The 18,694-nt window shown below is 47.0% G+C and overlaps 1 protein-coding gene across 1 annotated transcript in view; it reads right to left on the minus strand.

Annotated features, from left to right (window-relative positions):
- The window catches only part of ATP10B (ATPase phospholipid transporting 10B (putative)), a 203,633-nt gene that overhangs the window by 36,453 nt on the left and 148,486 nt on the right, over positions 1-18,694 (minus strand). The window contains exons 9-13 of the mRNA XM_033096782.1: positions 15,962-16,089; positions 14,158-14,410; positions 12,878-13,116; positions 3,819-4,010; positions 1,769-2,369 (exon numbers count right to left, since the gene is read on the minus strand). Of these exons, the coding sequence (XP_032952673.1) occupies positions 1,769-2,369; positions 3,819-4,010; positions 12,878-13,116; positions 14,158-14,410; positions 15,962-16,089 (1,413 nt within the window). The remainder of the gene's footprint in view (positions 1-1,768; positions 2,370-3,818; positions 4,011-12,877; positions 13,117-14,157; positions 14,411-15,961; positions 16,090-18,694) is intronic.

The raw sequence follows: 18,694 nt of genomic DNA on the forward strand, positions 1-18,694 counted from the left end.
AATTTTTCTGTACTTCCTATAAATCTAGTGTTTAGGATGAAAAATTACTTCATCGTGTGGCTCAAAGTCCCCTTTATGAAGTCCTATGTGATATATTTCTGTGAGAAGAAACTTATCTGTTATTCTGGAAATTTCAGTACTTTTATCTACCAGATAAAAAGAATTTTTCATGCTGGGTTGGTGGGTATGTGGCAGGACTGATGCCATCACCACTTTTTTTAAGATGTCACAGACGTCACTAATCAGTCGCAACACTTTACAAAGCAGAGCTTGGAAAAAAGCCTCAGAACCCTTTGCCAGTGCTAAATCGAGGTCTTCAGAGGCCCTCAATAATAAACAGAATCTGTGCCCCTCATCCATCCCTCCATATAATGCAAAATTAAAAATACAATTCTCAACCATCAGATAAGAAAGCCCAAGAAGCTCGGGTTTTCCCCATGATACTATTCTAAGGCTGTTTTTATGCATTCGAAAAATCTTTTCAAAGATTATTTTCTCACTTTTTCAGGTGCTACTGTTTCTGGTGCCTTCAGCAGTCTTTAGGCATTGTCTTATTGTGTACTATTTGCCATGTTTTATTTTCGAAGACATCATTTCCTGAGATTAAACCCTCTTCCCTGTGTGCCTTTGAGTTGCTGATCTTTTTGCTCAGGCTCCCAGAAACCTCAGGGTCAAATCAAAGGTTCAAACATGGTAACTATATTAAACCCAGGGTTATTTTCCCCTCCTCTTTTTTTCCAAAGCTTTACTTTAATAGGAACATTTTTCATGTGTCTTTCATTGGAAGCATTTCTTATCCATTTTGCAATCAGGTGAGGAACAAATCAAAAAAAAAAATGTCCAAGGCGGCTTGGAAGGCAGTTGCCCAGGGATCGAGTGCCATGGCTCCTTTGACTCAGAAACACTGAAAGTACTTGTCTGCCAGAATCTGGGGATGAAGAGACCCAATTAGCTCCCTTCCCATTCTCAACACTCATCAATCCCCATACACTCTTGGCTCTGACCCATAGCTGATAATGCAAGAGGCACAGGGCTGCCTGTGCAATTCTAAAGCTTGGCTGGAATCTGCTGTCCTGGGAGAATCATAGCCCCATAACTGTCTTCTCCTTGTTAGTGATCAGGAAGCGGCTGCACACTGATTCAGGCTGCTCCAAAATTGGACACTGATATGCAGGGACTTTGGAACATTTTTTTGGCTTAGTGCAAATCCATTTGGGGGAGCCTGGGGAAAAGGATGATAAGAGGGACACCTGAGGCTTCCGAGAGTGAATTGAGCCTGGCGTGGAGTTCTGGCGGCATGGAAAGAGCTCTGATCGGGGTTTCAGGACACCTGGGCCAAGGCCTCACCTCTAGTTAGCTGTGCCACCTCTCAGGTCACCTACCTCTCCGGGTGCAGTCTGGCCTCTCTTCAAAACTGAGAGTTAGGACTAGACTGTGTTGTAGGGTATTTTACTGGATGCCCTGGCAAAAAATAATCGTGGATGGATAATCCATGTTTAAATAGGTTTGGAAAACTAGAAACTGGGATAAAAATGTTAAAGAGGGTTTCTATTACAATAGTAATAGAACGTCTTTAGTAAGCTAATGGGCACTGAAGTTCTCCAGGTCGAGGAGGTACCTGTTTGGGGGAGGGCATCTGTGGGCCGGTGTTCCAGCTGGGACCCGCTGGACTGAGTGACTCTGTAACTTGAGCTCATCGTCACCATTCTATGCTGCGTCTTAAACCATGGAGCCCTCTTTTCCTGGAGCCCTGGTGAGGGGTACTCACCACAGGCTGGGTCTTCCAGAAGGTCCATGATAACCGAGTCGGCGCCCTTGGTGTAGATGACAATCTCACCGGTCAGGGGGTGCCTCACAACCACGGACATTCTCTTCCTGACAGAATCGAAGGCCAGAGTGCAGAGGACATCAAAGGTGAGGCAGATGCCCTGGGGCAAGCGTACGGTCACCTGCTTGGGTGTCCGGGACACCAGTGTGAAACTGTAGGCACGGGCAGCATGGACCAGGGCCGCCTCGTCAGGGCTCTCGGCCTCGTAACAGAGCTCAGGGCTGGCCAGGTCGAGGGCCGGGGCCCCCAGCACCTCCTCCAAGGAAGCGTCAGACCCAGATGCCAGGATGTCGCCCTGGTCCCACGTGCTGCTCTTGTAGCCGCCATCAGTGGAGTAGCCTCCACTGTCCACAGACACATCGTCTCGTTCTTCTGAGTCTGTGGTGGGCATGTTGGCCCCCAAACTCTCCCCCAGATCAGTGTCAGAGGGCACAGTGGATGAGAATGACTGGCTGAGGCTTGAAAGCTTCAGCTTCTGGAAGAGCTGCTGAATCTTCTCCAGGGATGTCCCCAGAACCTTGGTCGAGGGTGGCATGGTGACCTGCAGATCAAAGGAAGGAAGGAGAACATTATTCTCAATGTTAGGAAAAAATTACCAGGCTCTCCATTGGTAGAATGTCAAGGTCCTTTTGCAATGAATGGATTATTTGGGTCTTCTGTGACTGTGGGCAAGTCTTCTGCCCTAGGTGAGCCTCAGTTTACCTACATATAAAATGAGAGAGTTAGGCCGGCTGTTTCCTCCATCCCTGACATTCCTGGGCTTGGCAATGACCATCCCACTCTAATCAGGGCAAAAGAAAGAAGGGAGACAAAAGCCAGCCCCTTAATAAGAGTTCACCTTCCCCACACCCTTACCATAGCCTTTATCTTTGCATGCAGCATCGTGTGTCATCCTCCCAGCAACTTTCTGTGATGCTATCATCCCAATTTATGGATGAGGAAATTGAGGCACAAAGAAGTTAAATAAATTGGCCATGATCAGCCAGTGTGCAGGTGGTAACACTGGCACTCAAATCTGGTTCTGACCCCAGAGGTTGGTCTTCACGATGGACCAGCTAAAGCCTCCTCATTAAGTTGAAAATGGAGAGGTGGATGCTGTCCTTCCTACAGAGGTACTTCTTCCCCTCTTGGAAATGGAGTTAATTTCTCAGGTAACGCTTCCTGCCTCTCAAAGCTCCTTGAAGCCTTCTGATCACCTGGCGGCTTTTCAGTGGCTGGAGTGACTTTTCAGGGTGGTTTGGAATCTGGGCGTAGTAAGGGGAGGCTCTGGGTTGGTGCCCGGGTGAACCTTCTTTTTCTTGCTTTCACAGCCACAGGTTGTAACACCCAGTTACTCTCATCAGTCACAAGGGAACTTGGGTGAGAATTTGTGACTATTGAAAGACAAAGCTATCTTCGGTACCGAAAAATAATTCAAAGTATACCCTTCTATAAACAGCCATCCAGCTGCATTGTCTCCCAACGGACAAAACACCACACGTGGTGTTAATTATGTCTTTTAAGCACCCTACAAAAGCAGAGACCAGTATGATACGGTATGATGGAGTCATACAGATGGTTCTGCCATGTATTAACGGTACATCTTTTAAGTTATTCAAGCTCTCTGAGTCACTGTGTCTTCACTTATTAAATCTGAGGCCATGCCTCAGGGTGGCTCGGTTGTGAGGATTAAAATGATAATGCAGCTGAAGTATTTGGCATGGAGCCTGGCATGTAGCAAGTGCTCAGTAAATATTAACTCTGAATATCTACCCTGTAGGCAGATAGACACCAAATTTGAAAGCTACACAGAGAGCTCATGTATAACTTTTTCAATTTTATTTAAAAATGAACCTGAGGGCCAGAAAGAGTAAAAGGTCTGTTCAAGGTCTCAGAGTGATGAAATGGTGACACAGTGAGTGGCTAGGGTCCAAGGGTCTTGTTTCCCTGTTTGGGGCTTCGCCCCTTGCCCCTCCCCCACCCTCCCACCTTCACCATCATCAGTCCTTACCCTCTGCCTGGGCTCGGTGGTTGTGGAGACCATGACAGAGTTGCAGATGGTTAGGGCAAGGAAGAAGTCAGCGATGGAGGCAGTGGTGGAGCGGGAAGTCTTGGCAGGTCTGGAGTCTGGCAAGGCCTCCAGCCACAGGGCAGCATCTTGCACCTTGGTCAGTAGGTTTTTATCTGGAGTCACATCTTTTTCCTGAGAGAGAAAGGCCTGGGTGAGAGTCTTTCCTGAAGGGAGGGGAGGAAGGCGCCCTCCAGGTGCTGTGCATGCCTGGGGAAAGGATGACACAGTCGTCCCTGCAGTCTTGCATCCAGCATGTCTTCCTCTCCTGCCAGCTGGGTCATTACAGATTCTTATTGGACTCCTCTCTTTCACTCACCCCACATGTCCATCCGTTATAGGCTCTGGCAGTTCTTCCCTCCCAGTAGTGTCTCCTCCATTTGTCCCTCGTTTCTGACGCTTTCGGCTAGGCTCAGATCCTCTAGCCCTCAATCCTGGATTTCCGCATCACCTCTAAACTGATGTTGCTGCCTCTCACCTCTTTTCCTTCTAACCCTTCATATGTCTCACCCGTGCATCTTCCTAAGACACCATTTCCCCCAGGGTATTCTTGAGCTCGAAGGCACTTCGGGAGATCCTCCTATTAGCACAATCAATTCACCCTGTCTTCTGAATTCCTTCACAGTCTGCCTTTCCACTCTCACTCCCATCACTTCATGCAGACCCTCAGCTTAGCCGGGTGGTCTGTTTGCTGCCTCCTGGATGAATACTCCCCTTCTCCACCTCTGATCTCACCTGGTTTCAAAAGTCCTCTCCTGTCTACCAAAATCCTACCTCGACTTGAATAACCACGAGAAGTCCCTCACGTCCATGAGACTTTGTCTTCTGAGTCATAATAGCAGGTTCCTGAACTCAGTGTCATGGGAGTCCATTTCCATAGTACAGATGAGCACACTTTGGGGTGGTGGGGGCTGGGAGACCGGCAAGTCCTGCCCCGTTTAAAAGATGGCAACTGCGATGCTAGTGAAATGCTCCAGTGATGGTCAAGTTTGCCAAATCTCTTGATTTTTCAAGATGAAGCAGAGATGATGTGAGAACTCCTTTTTTTTTTTTTTTAATTTGTGGGCTGAAGCTGACTGACTGACATTTTTGACATTTTTGTAGAAATTGCCACTTGTCCTATCCTTTGGAACTCACCACATATTGACCTATGCTTTAAATTCAAATCTCTTATCTCCTCTCTACAGATGAGGTTAGAGCCTCAAAGACAGAGACGGCCATTTTCCCACAAAGTTTTGCCTTCTAGATCTCCGACTACTGCTTTGTTTAAAGCAGAAGTTCAACAAGCACTGGCTCTCAATAGTTAGCTATGAGAAAAGCCATTCCGCAAAGAAGTTTCTACATAAGACCGTTTCTATCAGTGGTCAGAGTTCACAGTTTAATATTTAGAGAAAAGAGAGTCAATGGCTGAAAAAGATGAACTGAGAGAATCTTGACTGATTCAAACAGAGTGAAGACTGAGGGCTAAGGAGCCAGCAGGCTTTACAGATAAAAACTGAAATTGAGATTTTAAAAAAAGTCCTCAGACTGTATCTCCTCTGACTACGAAAAGCAATGACTCTAGAAGTCAGAGTCTGGCCTCCCTGGGGCTGCTGGCCCAGGTGAGAGCCAGAGGGGAGGAAACCCAGGCACCTGGGGAAGGGATGAGTGCTGGGTTTCCCAAGAACACAGGACGTTAAAGGAAATGGGCTGGAGGTGAGGAGCACAGGCTTCCAAAGACTTTCAGCCTTCACTGGGAACGCCCTCCAAGAGTCAACCCCTGCATCTTGCTCGTATTATTTTAAGAAGACAGTGTGCGGAACAATATCTATTTATTCAAAACTAGATGCTGTTAGTAAAACTGCATCGTTTGCATTTCCTTTCGTTGCCCCGTAAGTACTGGTGAACCACCCACGCCTATGCAATGCCACTCTTGTCAGAAAGCTTGGGATTGGGAAGGGAGCATGCACCGTCCATTCTCTCTGCCTTCGAGTCCAGTCTTTGTAGCAGAAGCTCACATGATGGAACTCTTCCTAGCTTTCCAAGCAATGCCATTTATGTGACCTCGCTGGGTTTTCACAGTTCCAAGCGGAGGTGGAACCAGTCCCAACTTAACTGAAACTCAGAGAAATGGGCTGATTTGATCAAGGGCACCCAGTGAGTGGGTGTATAGTCAGGACCAGATGTCAGACCCTTGGGTTGCGAGTCTAGGGTTTTTCCTTTCTGTGGCCATGGCAAAGTACCTCTTTTCCCTTATTAATGCTCCTGCAAACTCCTGTAACCAGATTCGAGGCTCCTCCAGGGCCTGTCATCAGTTTACCAACATCCCTCAAGGAACCCTGAGCCCATTTCTCCTGATAGTAATGATAGCGCCTATCCAGATAGTGTGTCTTATGTTTTGGGCACACCCGTCATCTCATTGCCTCTCAGAGACATTATCCGTTGAGTACAATGATCCACCCAGTTCCCTCTGCATTCCAGATGCGGAAACTGCTTCCCAGGGAGATTAAGTTTCTTGCCTGAGGTCATAGAGTAAGGGGGAGAGATTCCTTCGGTTGATTTGAGAGAGACTCTAGAATTCACGCTCTCAATTTCCATGTCAGGGACGATCCCTGTGAGAAGGAAGTGGCTTCTGCTACTTGCGGACAGCCACTGCCATTGGGGTCTGGCATCCCACGCACGACGGATGGGCTTGTACGTCTAACCCTTAGGGCTCAGCACATAGTCCATGAGATTCTACAGGGCATCTTCCATTTCCAGGAAATAGATTTCACTGGGAGCGTGGGGTTGGGGGCACAGGAATGGGATACTTTGAACCCTGACCACAGATACCCAGAGTTGGGAGCATGCATGGAGGTCATGAAAGCGAAACCCTCTGTTTTCCTGATGAGAAAACTGAATGCCACAGAGGAGGGAAGTGAACTACTCGAGATTGTACACGGAACTGGGCTCAGAACGAGGGTAGCTTTCGTACCACCTGACTCCCAGCCTCTGACGACACATTGCTTTGCTCCCAGCTATGCGTTATGCATTTCCAACCGGTGACACAGTTACAATGATTTGATGGTTATTTAGCGCCTGTCCATTTACCCTCTAGTCTGTAAGTGCCACGAGGGCAGAGACTGTCTGTAACATGTACCCAGCCCCTGGCTGACTGCAGACACTCAAACCTTTCTTGACTGACTCCTATTGAGGACAACTCACCCCTGATTAACTCGTGGGGTCTCTGTTAAAACTCTTCTTTCGTGTATTTCCACCCAATCCTATAGTTACACATTAAAAAAAAAATCTCTGCAAAGGGCCCACTTCTCTGGCACTGGCAGCAGGCCCAGCCTGAAGGTCAGCCTCAGATGTCCCTTAAGCTTTATCCAGTCACCACAGACTTGCTTCTGCAGGGCAAGGTTCTCCACAGTTCTCTTTGCTCACAGACCACTGGTTTCCTGTCCTGGTCCATGAACGTTTAGGAAGTTGGCACTTAGGACACTTAGAGAGAAAGCAGTGTCCTCCCCAGCTCTGGGCACTTTGGTTAGTCTGTTTTTATGAAGGAAAAGAAATATAAATTTGTGGGGCCACCAGTTGTTCAGATTAGTGCCTTGTGGCAGCCAGGCACCCAGCTGGTTGGGTTTCTTTCTATTGCAGAAGAGTTAACGCTCTTACACACCCTCTTTGAGGACGGTGATCTCTGAGCTCACACGACACCCGTAAGGATCCTAGTATTATGGTAAGATTACGTTTACCGACAACGCAGAGCACATACATCACTTAATCGTCATAGCAGCACTGAAATAGTTACCATCATCCTCCCATTTTAACTGAGGTGAGTGAGGCTCCCTGATGTTAAGTAACTTGTCCAAGGTCACAAATGCAACAAAAGACCTGGGACTTGAAACCAGTTCCGCATGAAGCCAAAACCTGAACCCTTAAACACCACGCCAGCACTCCCCAAACTTAACGTGCACACACATCCATTGTGAAAACACAGATGCTGATTCAGCGAGTCTGGAGTGGACTTTCTACAAGCGGTGCGGGTCCAAGAACCACAGTTTGAGTAGTAGATACTGAGATACACAGAACTGGCAAAGGTGGGAGGAAGCAAACCCTTCTATTTGTTGTTGGTGAGTGTCTAAACTGGGACAACCTCTTGGGAAGTGTCAATCAAAATAAAAAATGCACACTCTCACAATTTAGCAATTATGCTTTAAGCATAAATACCCTAGAAACACTTACCTATGTATAAATAGATGATGGTTCAACCATCCAAGAAATTCTAACAGCCACTAGAATAAGGATCAGGCAGTGCTCTACTGAATGTCTGTCTGTCTGTCTACATATATGAAATATTCCCCAAGATTCATTATGTTAAAAAAAAAAAAAGCAAGTCCAAACCAGGGTGCATGGTATGCTTCTGTTTGCAGTAAAGGACGTGCTCACATGTATACCAGGCTTGTTTGCTTCTATGTCGGGTAAAACAAATCTGGGAAGGACACGGGGAACTTCAAACAGTGGTTGTCTCTGGGGTTGTGGGGAACAGAGGAGGAGGGAGACCTACCTCTTACCATTTGCCCTTTGGTTCCTTTGGATTACTTAACCGTGTGGCTGTACTATTATCGTGGACACAACTTTCCTGGTTGCTGACGAGGTGGAGGCTAAAATATTGTTTCAGCAGTGATGTTTGCCCTGGCTCATGTTGTAGCCTTGATGTACCCAGGCCCTGGGTAGCATTGATGATGCTGAGTTTGGTTCAAGAATAGGGAGAGCCCAATATATGTGAATTTTTGCTTAAATAGAAACACATGGATTGTTAAGGTAAGCTTTTCCCAAATGGGAGGTAAGCCCCAAGGGGAGAAAAAAACCCAAAACAGACTCTGGCCTAGCAAGAAGGGAGTTTTCCAGATCTTACAAGACCCCACTCTTTGTGCATAATGTTGCTGCAGCCATGTGTACCCCTAGGGAAGCACAGCAGAGAGAGGCTTCACCTGTTCCTGTCTATGTGGTCCCATCACTTCCCAAACGATTTCGGTGTGTTTGACTAATTAAACCAGGACTCTTATCTAACCTTCCAGTGGGAGTGTGTGTATGAGGGTGTATATGGGATGTCCCCACCAACCTGGAACAGACCGGAAGTGCTGCACAAATCTCTTCCAAAGAAAGAATGGAAGACCAAGATTAAGGAAGGGAAACAAAAGGCCAAACACACCTCCTTTACTTTTGTCTATTGCATTCTTTCCAGAGGGATGGGAGGGGCCATGCCCACAGAAGGAAGTGATGGTGAGGTTTGGAGGACAGCCTAACTGGCTCCAAACAAATTTTATGATTAGGAAAATATTCTTTGGTCTGATGGTTCTGGAAAACATTTTGCAAGTAGCACTTCTAAACAAAGACTCTTTGCTCAAATCTTGGCTGCTTACAGACCAGGAACAAAAAAAAGGCAGTTCATTTTCCATCTGCCAGTACGATTAAACCCTGGCTCAGCAATCCACACTTTCATAAGTATATCACCCCACCTTAAAGCCACAGATTTTATAGCAGCCAATTAGGTGACAAATGACAAATGCTTCCTTGTTCTTTGTAGGAAAATAAAAAAAGCCAGCTTTTGTTGTTATTGTTGGTGCTCATTTTAGTTTTGGTTTAGAGCGAGGGGCCAAGGAACCCAAGAACAGGCTTCTTTAGAATGTGGTAGGGTGTGAGCTACCACGCCCTGACTCATGGGGTTTCAGAAGCAAGTTCTGACTGAGTTTCCAAAGGGAAGGTGAAGAGTGGTGATGCCAAGAGGTGATCAGACTGGGCTGAATGCCACGTGGGCAGGTGGAAGGGGAGGAAAGCTCTGCTGGGGCGGGGCGGGGCAGGAGATCCACCGGGGTTGCCCCAGACACTGTCCATGGATTAAGTCAGGGGTCTGCCACTCCAGCCACAGACATTTTACACGTAGTGTAAGATCCTTTAAGGCAGCATAAATCACTCCTTTCGGCCAGTGCGCTCTAAGCTGTAGGAGGTGCCTATTTGAGCCAAATGTAGATGATTTCCTAGTGGGGCGATGATATTGCTTCGAGAGGTTCTCAACCAGGATGCTCACTAGAATCATCAGAAATAAAAATATTCAGGCCTTACCCTCAACCAAATATACCAGAATCTCAGGGGAGTGGGCTTGATGCTGTATTTACAAGAATTCCCATGTCGCTTCCAAGTCTCTAGATATGTGACCATTTGTCCAAAGCAGCGCGCTTTCCTTCAGAAAGATCATTTACAACTTCTATTAGTTATCCATCTGTCTAGAACACATGATTTTGAGAATTAAATCCTCAAAATAAACTCATGAGGCAGAACAATAATGCTTTTCAAAATGGGAACATTGAAACTTCCAGCTCAGTCAGTTGACCAAAGTCCCAGAGCTAATACATGGTGGAGCTGAGATGTAAGCCTGGTGCGTTTGACCCCACGGGTGCCTAATGTATAGCTGGAAGGGACTTTGCAGGTCAGCACAAACATGATGTTATTGGATTTTTAGAACAGTTGGTGAGAGTTGTAAGCAAAGTATTTTCAGGAGCTCAAATAAAGACAGAGGTTTCACAGGTTGCTTAAGGCTACCCAGAGCTGGAACCAGAACCTACGTTTCCTGACCCTTAGCCCAGTGCCCTCCCTAACAACTACCTGGGGGTGCCACTGTCTCACTAACTCCAGATTATCAAGCAACCAGATGGTAGAATGACAGATATGGCAAGCCATAAAGAGAACACGTCACCATCCTTACCTGTCTAGGCAACAAGGATATGGTCTTAACCTACGTGTCCATTTCCTTATTGTTCCTGAATGAAACTTAGAATTGCCTTTGAGAGTGCCAGCCAGGGCAGTATGATGACATCCAGGACCTGGCGATGGCTCAGAGGTTATGTCAATGTGTCCCTTTCGCTGACTCAGCCAAGGGCCCCGAATAAAACTTATATTGGCTGGCTCAGGATTGCAGTTTTTCTGGGCGACTGAGATTTGTCAGGTTGAACATGGGGGCATCCCAACTGAGATCCACAAAGGAAGGTTCCTTTTCTCTCCCTGTGTCCTGGGGGAGACATTCTCAGACACACGGGTACCTGTGGTTAGGGCCAAAAGATACACACAGTGCAAACCTAGAATGTGTGCCTAATGAGAAATTACTGAATTCGCTGTTCAAGTATTTATGTTCAAGTATTTAGGTAAAGAGCTGGGGCAAGAGCATTCCATTCAGAGGGGACAGAATTAAAGACGAGAATGACTTGACAAAATGCATGTCCTGTTATCTCAGATGGGAAAATCAAAGAGAAAAAAACAACCCAAAAATCTTCCTGAAGGCATCTATGGATCATTCCTATTGGACGTTTATGAGCATCATGTCTTAACACATTGTTGTTGGTTGCCAGATGTTGCATTTCTGTGCTTAATAATAGAAGCGAGTTAATGCAACTTTGTGCTCACTCGAAGGTTTAGAGAAGTAACAACCCAGAAAACACAGACTCACACCATTTCTTCCTTGTTACAGTCAGAAAACATAGTCCTGGGTTATGAATCCAAAAGGTAGCAATATGGACAATGCTTTTGATATCATGCCAGATTTTTTTTTTTAAAAAACCAAAACAAAAACCCAGCACCTACCATTTGTATGTACTATAACTACAAAAATGTTAAGTATATATAATTATGTGTGTTAGTAATGGGGGAAATAAAAGACTGGAAGGGAATTCACCTAAAGGTCCATTTTTGATATCCTAATAATGGGATAATACCGTGTTTCCCCGAAAATAAGACCTACCTGGACAATCAGCTCTAATGCGTCTTTTGGAGCAAAAATTAATATAAGACCCAGTCTTATATTATATTACATTACATTACATTACATTACATTACATTGTATTATATTATATTATATTATATTATATTATATTATATTATATTATATTATATTATATTATATTATACCCAGTCTTACATTATAGTAAAATAAGACTGGATCTTATATTAATTTTTGCTCCAAAAGATGCATTAGAGCTGATTGTCCAGCTAGGTCTTATTTTCGGGGAAACACGGTAAAACTTTAGGTCCCTCTTTTAGTTTGTGTTGTCTTAGTCAAGATAGCTGTAGACTTTTCTGTAAGTGCGGAAGATTCCAGATGATGTGTTTCCTAGAGAAAGAGCATGGTGCGGTGGAAAGTGAAATGGGGCAGGAGTCAGAAGGCCCTGGTTCTGGCCTTGACTTCTAGGGAATGCTGTGGAATCTTGGGGAAGGAACTCAATCTGCTACCAGGACATTTTGGGTTGGCTGTCCCAGTGGACCAAATGTGAAGGAACCACATGCAGAAAGCCCCAGACCAAAGTTGCAAAGTCAAATGGCCATAGAGGCCAGGCAGTTAATCTAAGGGAGTGAAGCATGCTAGGTGATTTTGATACATGTCTTTGCTTCATAACAATTTAAGACTCTTTTTTATGATCACAAAAAAGATATTCTTTCATTTCTCTTGAGATGCAAAAGCCTGTAGGCTTATCTTTTGTTTTTCTACTTTATAGCAATATGGGCAGGACATGTATTTCTCTTTCCTCTTAACTGTATACTGGGCAAACAGACAGCATGCCTAAGGGGCACGCTGCTGACCCTCTCAGCTCACTGATGGGGAAAAACAGAGTTGGAGGTGGGGGGCTATGCTGAACAGAAGACAACATGCCCAGTCTAAGAGGCTTCCACTTCTTAATTCAAGCCAATTACTGCCACAATGAAATGCTGGCTTAACCTGGAGAATTTTCCCAATTCCATTTTAAAATAGAAGCCAGACATCTATATGTTTATACGAAATCTCCCAAATTCTAAATACCGAACATTTGAAATGAACACAAATTGTATATACCCAACAAAATTTGTATGTGAATTACATTCAAGACCAGGGGCTGCCATTTTGAGAGCTCCTAAGCGTTTATACGGTCTTTTCTCTCACATTCCAAAGCCCACCCCTATTTGTCCCCAGTAGAGACCGCTTGCAATTCAAAGAAGAAAAGGCAGGGACTTACTATGGAGCTGCTGAAGGCCACAGGAGACTGTGCATTTTCCCAGCGCCCCACGGACCTTTGTTGAGAGTGGCCCTGGATGGGTACCCGGGCACTCTGGCACCTCCTCAGAGGCTGGACCCCTCCTTGGCTTCTCACTGCTGCTGGGCTCTGGGCCCATCTGGCTGGGAAGGACAGACACTGGTACTGGGTCCACTCTTCACTGTCTGAGTCCAGTTCCTTTGGGGTCTCCAGTCGCTTGGCTGCAAGAAAGGAGTCCTGTGATTGCCCCTGTCATACCTTGGCTGACCATGGTTGGGGAGATCCAGACTTTGGGAGTGCAGATAAGAACACAGAGGAAGACCCTTGTACTGCTCTGGAAACTAGGGAGAAGGAGGGGTGTAACTAAGTCACATAGGTTCAAATCCTGGCTCTCCTCCCCACTAGCTACATTGAGCTTTGACAAAACCTGTGCCACTATTTCCTCAATAGGAGTTGTAAAAAGTACCTAACTCATATGGTTGTTTGAAGACTTAATGACATAGTGTGTTCAAGTGATTAGCACATTCTAACTACTGATGCTTTTCTTACTGAAAAGGATTTGAAGCTCCCACGTCAATGGTTACCACCACGGCAAAAGGAGTTGGGTTACCTATAAAATCACTTTCTTTGTCTTTCTCTATCCCTCCCACTCAAAAGAATGAATGCTGCTCTCTGGAGAGTTTCTTCTCTTAGTTAGAAAGTCTGTGTGTGGCGGAGGTGAGTAGAACTGAGGGGATCAGCTTTATAGGCCACTTTCAGTCATACAAGGTGACAGTACAGGCATCGTACAGCCATATCTCCTAAGCTGAAGCTTTACCTCAGTCAAAATCCAAGAGATGAGTTGGCATGGAAGGCATCTTGGATGGACCAAATCTGACAGTGCCGAGACCTATGCCTGCCCTTTCAGGTAAGTTGACCTGAGAAATTCTTAAACCTTGACTGTATGACTGGTACATACTTGGGACCTGTCCCCAGTCCATTCCTGATAGACAAAAATCCTGTGTGCAAATGGCACCAAAGAGCAAGTGGAGGGTTGTTGCTCAGGAGACGACTGATAGCCCTGTGAAGAAATGAAAGTGGACCAGTGACAAGAACAGCACTGATCTGTGACAAGGAAGCCCAGAGGTATATAGGAAGCTACTTTCCACAGAGCCACACCGCCTCGGTGGGGAGCCAGGATAATGTCTTTCATTCCTGTTGTCTTAGCGGAGTAGGGTGCTTCCTTTAGGGGGAGGGATGGGGGCCCCTGGGTGCCCGCGTACCGTTTTCTTGGTGAGAATACTCGCAGCCCGTGATGGTGCAACGCCGGAACACCATCTTGTTCTCGGTCAGCGTCCCCGTCTTGTCCGAGAAGATGTACTGGATCTGGCCCAAGTCCTCTGTGATGTTGAGGGCTCGACACTGAATGGACAAGTCGGCCTCTTCATCGTACAGGTCAAGGTCGTTGTGTAGGAAGAAGACTTGCCCGAGCTTCACCAGCTCAATGGACACGTACAGGGAAATGGGAATCAGCACCTACAAGGAGAGGGAGTCCCGAGTCAGGAACAAGCGGGGACCCTGTCTCAGGACCCTCACTGGTGGGTAGAGAAGGCATTCAATGGAAAGCTGAGGTCAGCTCAGACGAGGGACTTGCCCTGAGAGATTAAAGGTCAGTGACTTCATGCCTTTCTTGGAATTCTTAGGGGAATCTGAAAAAGGGACATGCCTTCTTCACCCAGGGTGTCTGGTATGAGGTAGGCACCCGCCGTTGTTTGTGTAATAGCTGAGTGGGAGAGTCTCCTGACCCCTGGGGATCCCTAGGCCACTGCGGGTGGCCGCCCACTTTTACAGGTATTCGGATCCCTTGTCGATTACTGTCCACTGACTCAGTGCCCAATGGCCTTTGAGCACTTGCTGTGTGTCACGTGTTGCTCCAGGTCCTGAACACAGCAGTGAGCACAACAAAATCTCTGGCCTTGAAAACCTCACACTCAGGAAACGAGCAAATACATATACATGGGGTGGTGGTACATCTCATGAAGACACGGTCAAGAAGATAGATGGTGATGGTCGGGAGGGACTCTTTTATAAACCACACGCTTTGAGCAGATCCCGAAGAAAGGAGGGTGAGTCGTGAGGTTGTGTGTGGGAGGGGGAGCATTCCCAGCAAAGGCTGTGGTGGGAGCGGGTCAGGAGGTTGCGGGTAAGGGTAAGCAGGCCTCGAACGTGAGCGAGCAGGACACGGCAAGGAGACGGGTCAGGGAGGGAGGGGTCAAGATCACTGAGGGCCTGGCTGCTGCGGGAAGGACTTTCGATTTCACATTGAAGGATGTGAAACCATCAGAGGGTTCTGTGCAGAGCAGGGGTGTGAGCTGATTCACAAGGAAGGAGGATCACTCTGTTAAATGAACGAATGAACTAGTGATTTAAAACGGTTCGCCAATCAGAGGATGTGGAAACACCCTCAGATAGTAGAAGAATTTGAATGTAGACGAACCTTCATCAAAACAAAACTAGAAAGTTCCTCGTCTTTTCATAGATTGTAATTTCTTATAGAGCCTGGAGACTTTTTTTAAATTTATGTCTTTATTCCTTACTGCCTCTCTCAGTGTAGGTGCTCTATTTTTTTTTGTTTTTCCCCATCTCAATCTACCAAGTGCTAAAACGCTAACCTGTGGTTTCTTTCTCTCAATGCTTAGGGCTTGACAGTTCTCTGTGTGCTGCTACTTTATCCTCTTTTGTTCTCAGGTCACTAGGGTTTTACCTGTTCTATATCGGGCAAAGTGCCAGGCACATGTGGGTCACTGCTGGAATCTTCCTCTTACATAAAAAAGCCTGATAAATATTTTCTTCTGCTATTAACTGGGGGCAGGATCCCCCCCACAAGGCAGGGCTGGTACTGACATTACCCCACGTATGAATACTTCCACAGAGCCACAAGAAGCAATGAACATTTCCCCATCTCAGTCCAATTAGTCCTTTGTTGGGGCCAGCAATGATTTTTCTTTATTTCACTAAGTTGCTCAGGTGTTGGCCACAGGTCTTCTCAAGCCCCTACGTGTGTGTGTGTGTGTGGGGTCTTCCTACCTGGAGCAGGATGATCATTGTGAGGAACATGTAGAAGCCCCCAAGAGCAAGGGGAAGGAAGCCGCCCTTGGCATCTGGCACGTCGAAAGGAGGGTGTTCTCTGAAGCTCCTGTTCCAGAGGCTGTGACCTGAGAGGAGGCAAAGCCAGGGTGAGACAGAATCTCTACTTAGTCCTAAAATCGATCAATTACATCAATCCTTGGCCTAATTCCAGCAATGAGTGTGCTTTGATGGAGCCCATCTTTATTCTACACAACTCCGTGTGTATGTTCATTTAGCTCCAAAGTGGTCCTTTGTATAACCTACATTTCAGTCTCTTCATAGGCATTAAGTATGTCCTACCAGAGCGACTAGCATGGGGATTACTTAAATTTTGAGGAAGTTCTGTTATATAGGGGTTGGAAAGAGAGAAAAGGACACAAATTCTTTTTAGTTGTGAGGTGGAAAATGCATGGCTGGGGAGTCTTGACAGAAATTTACTCTAGTCCCTTTTCTTCCCCCATGCGTGTACTCATCTATCTAGCCACCCTTCTGTCCATTCATCTATTCATCCATCCATCTATTCATCCATCTTTTCATCTATTCCTTCCTCCTTCTCTCCCTCAGTCCCTCCCTCCCCCTGCCTACCTCCCTCCCCCTTCTTTCTTTCTCCCTCCCTCTGTCTGTTTATCCCTTTGTCTGTTTGACTCTTTTCTTGTCTCCCCTCTATCCAATGTTTTATTAATTCAAGAAAGAATTGGTCTAAGTTCTTGTCCTTGGTACGGAGTTCCGCACCAAGTCAGGGAGCCAGATGTGAAGGGACAAACCCCACACAGTGCCAGGGGTGCTATGCCAGAGCCTGGAAAGCTGTGAGAACTTATAGTCGTAGCACCTGACATGGACTGAACCCTTTGCTTCCTTGTCGGCAAATGGGGATAAGAACAACTATCATCTGAGGACCGAAAAGATGAAGTGCATCCAGCACCTGCTGCAGAGCTCTCCTCATCTCAGTGTCCTCATGTGTCAGTTCGTAATAATACCTTCCCCACAGAGCTGCTGTGGGAATAGGATGACTAATGTGTACAATGCCTCAGCTCCAGGAGAGGAACCACAGGGAACAAAAGACATAGGGAATACTGCCGTGTCCCCATGATGATTTGCCCAGGATGTATTAGGCCAATGCCATCACATGTGGTAGCAGAGACTTACAGATGTGAATTCTTTGAAGGGACTATTATAGAGCAAATGACTAAGGGACAGCGTATGGCACAGTGTAATGGTCAGGAGCCTTCAGAGGAGAAGGCTTTTCCCTGGGAGAAGCCAGAGAAAGCTGCACGGAGGAGGAGGCTGTGAAGGTTCCTCGAGCCTGGGTGGGTGTGGGGTGATCAGAAAGGCCTGGGGAGGACATTCTGGGCAGAGAAAAAAGAAGCACTGCTGTCACACAATCGAAGTAAACATGTGATAAAGAACCGGGCAGTGGTGATCAGGGAGAGCTTTTACCTCCTGCAGCGCTGTACTCCAGTGCCAGCAGGGGCCCCTCACTGTGTCTGAGTCACCATTCTCAGAAAGAACAGAATTCGGCCCCTCCCCAGAACTTTCTCAGTGTATCACGTGGGCAATCTGCCAAGCTGAGTCCTGCTTGCCTGAACCTTATCTCCCTGTGTGACCTTTTAATCATTAACTTCCTCGCCCTGGAGACACAGTGAGATGATCTCAAATGTCCTTTCCAGCTCTGATGTTCCTTGTAAAACCTATCCCGAAGCAGAGGGCACAGTTCCTGCAGCCTCTTGGAGGGCACGGAGGTGGCCACACAGGGATGGCTTTCTGGCTGGCCTGCTTCCCTCCTCTCCAGGTGCTCTCCTTCCCAGCTGTGAGCCCCTGCACGTGGACGGCCATTAGATGCATCCGTGAACTGTATTCCTTAAACACTCCGGGCTCCTCATGAGACTAAATCTCATCGTCTTCAATGGGGTGGCACGCAAAATCTCTTGGGCTCTAGGAAGGTCTTGGGGTCCTAGGAAGGTCTTCGCCTTGCCGACGTGCTCTTTTAAAAACAGTGATGGGTACGATTGCTGACGGTGGCAGGTAAAGAGCAAACACCACGTTGCTCACTGGTGCAGGGTGAGCAGAGGGTCCTTGACTCAGCACAGTTCTTCCCATTGATCTCCCCTGGTTCTTTCTGGGATCTCCTTTGGGGTCCTTAGACTTAAGCCACAGAGGGGGAGAGGGGCGGAGCGAGGGGTCCTCTGCGTCTCCACTCTGAGGATCGAATGGTTGGGTCCACTCGTCCACGCCTCCCGCAGCTCTCCACAGTTAGCCCTTGTGGAACTCGCCTGCAGCCTGGTTCTCATCACGTCTCCGTTCTTGGTCTTGCTCTTGCCATACCACACAGTCCAATGCTCCTAAACGTGCCTAAAATGATTTTCCTTTCTGCCTCTGTGCGTTGCTTGCACTGTCCCTCTTTTCACAGCTGTCTACCCCACCCTGCCCCTGCCACCCACCTCCTCTGGCAAACGCCAACGGCTCTAGCAGCTGCTGCTTTAAGGAAGACTTCCTTCCTTGATGCTCCCATAATACCTGTAGTCGGGGGACTAATGGCCCCCTAAGGTGTCCACTTCCCTTACCCCTGGGCCCTGTGAATATGCTGTCTGACACGGCAAAAGGAACTTTGCCGATGTGAACAAGTTAAGGATTTTAAGATGAGGAAGGGTGTCCTGGGTCATCGGTGGGTCCAGGGATGTGATTACAAGTGTC

Source organism: Rhinolophus ferrumequinum, chromosome 24 (assembly GCF_004115265.2).
Source record: "Rhinolophus ferrumequinum isolate MPI-CBG mRhiFer1 chromosome 24, mRhiFer1_v1.p, whole genome shotgun sequence".
In the NCBI taxonomy this organism is placed as follows: domain Eukaryota; kingdom Metazoa; phylum Chordata; class Mammalia; order Chiroptera; family Rhinolophidae; genus Rhinolophus; species Rhinolophus ferrumequinum.